Source organism: Mus caroli, chromosome 4, assembly GCF_900094665.2.
Source record: "Mus caroli chromosome 4, CAROLI_EIJ_v1.1, whole genome shotgun sequence".
NCBI lineage: Eukaryota > Metazoa > Chordata > Mammalia > Rodentia > Muridae > Mus > Mus caroli.
Genome location: NC_034573.1, coordinates 133833413 through 133835986, shown reverse-complemented (window position 1 = coordinate 133835986; position 2574 = coordinate 133833413). Strand labels below are relative to the sequence as shown.

At 39.6% G+C, this 2574-nt stretch overlaps 1 protein-coding gene across 1 annotated transcript in view; it reads right to left on the bottom strand.

The window, feature by feature from the left end:
* Positions 1-1158: 1158 nt before the first annotated feature.
* LOC110293446 (oogenesin-2-like) overlaps positions 1159-2574 on the bottom strand; it is a 7201-nt gene continuing 5785 nt past the window's right edge. Inside the window, 3 exon segments of the mRNA XM_029476453.1 lie at positions 1159-1233; positions 1235-1745; positions 2391-2574. Of these exon segments, the coding sequence (XP_029332313.1) occupies positions 1159-1233; positions 1235-1745; positions 2391-2574 (770 nt within the window).

The window sequence follows — 2574 nt, the reverse complement described above, 5'->3', positions numbered from 1 at the left end:
TCTATGGGCATCCTTCTAGAAAACCCAGTTTTAAATTGTGTAAGGCTATTCATAGACTCTCATGAAGAACATCCTGGTACATTTTCTTTAAAAAAGAAAATTGCCTCTCATGGATGTGCACATATTTAATCTCAGCTCACCAGGGACTCTACAGAGAACAATAAGCCCCATAACAAGCAAGTGAGGCAGAGCTCCATGGAATTAGGTCCAGTAGCTAGCCTGGATGTTAAAGAGATGAACTAAAGTGAGTAAGGAGATTGAGATACGTTCCATAGAGAAATCTTAGAAGCCTGCTGTTTAATCACCTCAGTATCTTAAAGAAGCTGTACTACACATGAAGTTTTGGAGACCCCCAAGAGAACCAGTCACAGGGAATCAGGGGATGGTGTTAGAAACACTTCTTATACAACATATAAACTGTTCTGGAAGTATAAAGCATTAGATAGCTTAAGGTCACATCATCATGTCCTTCTCATTTTGATATCAGTTCTCTGATTATTCATATGTTGCATATAATATCTTCCCGCAAAAGACAAATAGGAGAAAATAGTTCCTGACTTATGACTGCTTGGTATTCACTTGGTCTTCATTTTCTTGACTTTTGAAAAACCCTGTTCCTTCACCCCATTTTTCTCCATATCTAAGTCACTTGTTATCTGAATGTACTACATACAAATCTGTTTCCCAAAAGTTGAACACTTTGTGAAGCCCTGTGCTTTGGGTCCAATTCATGAGAACTGTTCCTGAGATTCAAGAAGCTACACATATCTGAGGTTGAACTAATTATGGTTATGAGGAAGGAGGAAATAAGACAGAGGTATAGATGCTGGGAATGATTAGGCTCTGTGCTCTGATAGAGACATACCAGCACCCCAGAAAGTCAATGCATTTATTGTATGCAGTCAACAGATGGGAACAACATTTTCATGCAAGGATGCCTGTATTGTAACACACACAAACTACAATAATCATAGAGAATAAAATAGTGCTTAACATCTTTTGTAGATGCAATACTCTTCACCAGCTCTGAGGANANTCCTTTCTTTTCAATGTGTCTCAGACATTTAGGTGGTTGACACATCTATGCTCCTTCCAGCAAGGGACATTCACTTAGGATATCAATTCCCAATAGTATGCTACCATTTCTCACTTCCAAAATCAAGCCCAGGGAGGGTTCTTTTCAAAAAAGCAACATTGGGTCTCCAGATCATAAACAAAGGACCCACCACACTTGGATGGAGCATTTGATTGTACCAAAGGTGACTTTCTTGGGATCTCTTATAGCCCTGAGTATATCCAGGAGCTCAGAACAAAAATTTTCTAATCTGTGTGATAGTACTACATCCCTGTTATCATAGCACTCCTGAGGGGCAGGGTACAGCTCATCAGCTAGCTGGCTAAGCTTAGCTGTGTGGTGTAGAAGTTTTTTCAGGAAAAGCAGAGAGAGTTCATTACCATAGAAATTAACTACTGTGAGCTGGTAACATTGACTTAGGGCAGGCAGCAGGGCATTGAAGTGAGTTTCCCCCATTTCACATGACATCNATTGCAGGGATTTCAGGGTATGTTTAACTCTCTCAAGGAGAAACCCAAGGGGCTCAAGAAGTAAATTACTTAAACGTACATCAATCAGGTGGAGAGATCTGAGCTCAAAAATATTCAGGCAATAGGGGAGGTAATCCAAGTCTGACTGTGAGAGGTCACAGTCAGTGAATGAAAGTACCTCCAAGGGCTTCTTCAGGCACCTGGGGAGAGAAGAAATGATTGCTTTCTGGAAAATTGTGACAATCAGGGTTGATAGATTGGCAGACAAGCAGATGACACTTCTCACAGACTCAGTCTGACAATACATTGAGGTCAAACCCCACCCAGGACATTGCCCTCTGTTGTCTGTTCACACAACTCATATCATTCTAGTCTGAGGCCTGTCTATAGCAACATGATTCAGAACCTGGCAAGAAAGCACACCAATGGATATATCAGGCCAACTTGGTGTATGTAGGAAGAAATACCTACCCCAAATAAAATTTAACAACTTCCTACTGCTATTTTTAAAAGTTGTCAGAGGTTTTGTGCCTCCAAGGTCCATGATCCTTTCCTCGCCATGAACCTCAGTGTTACATATTTCTCATCTACTCAACCTATTTCTGAGCTCTAAACATGAGCAATAAGAACGATGCTTATATCCGGCCATATATATCTTATCACATAGTTCATTTGCTCATATATGCTATGTCTCTATTACTGCTAAGTTTATGGTGACCAGACCATCATGGACTACCAAGACTGTAAAACAAAACAAAACAAAAGAAAAACAACTAGAAAATAGAAAAGCAAAGAGAAGAGAGGTGTTTTATCTTGTCTATTGGACTCTTTCAATCCTTCCTTACCTGAGACATTCTATAAAAATGACACCATGTACATAGAGTTCTTGGAGATGGTGGAATGTAGGAAGATGAGAAATCACTTTAATCACTTTTTCCTCATTAAGATTTCTATAATCATCTATATTGAGGGTATATATGATCTCATCTAGCGTAAGTGAGAGTAGATTGCTCATCTGTTTCAGGTAGG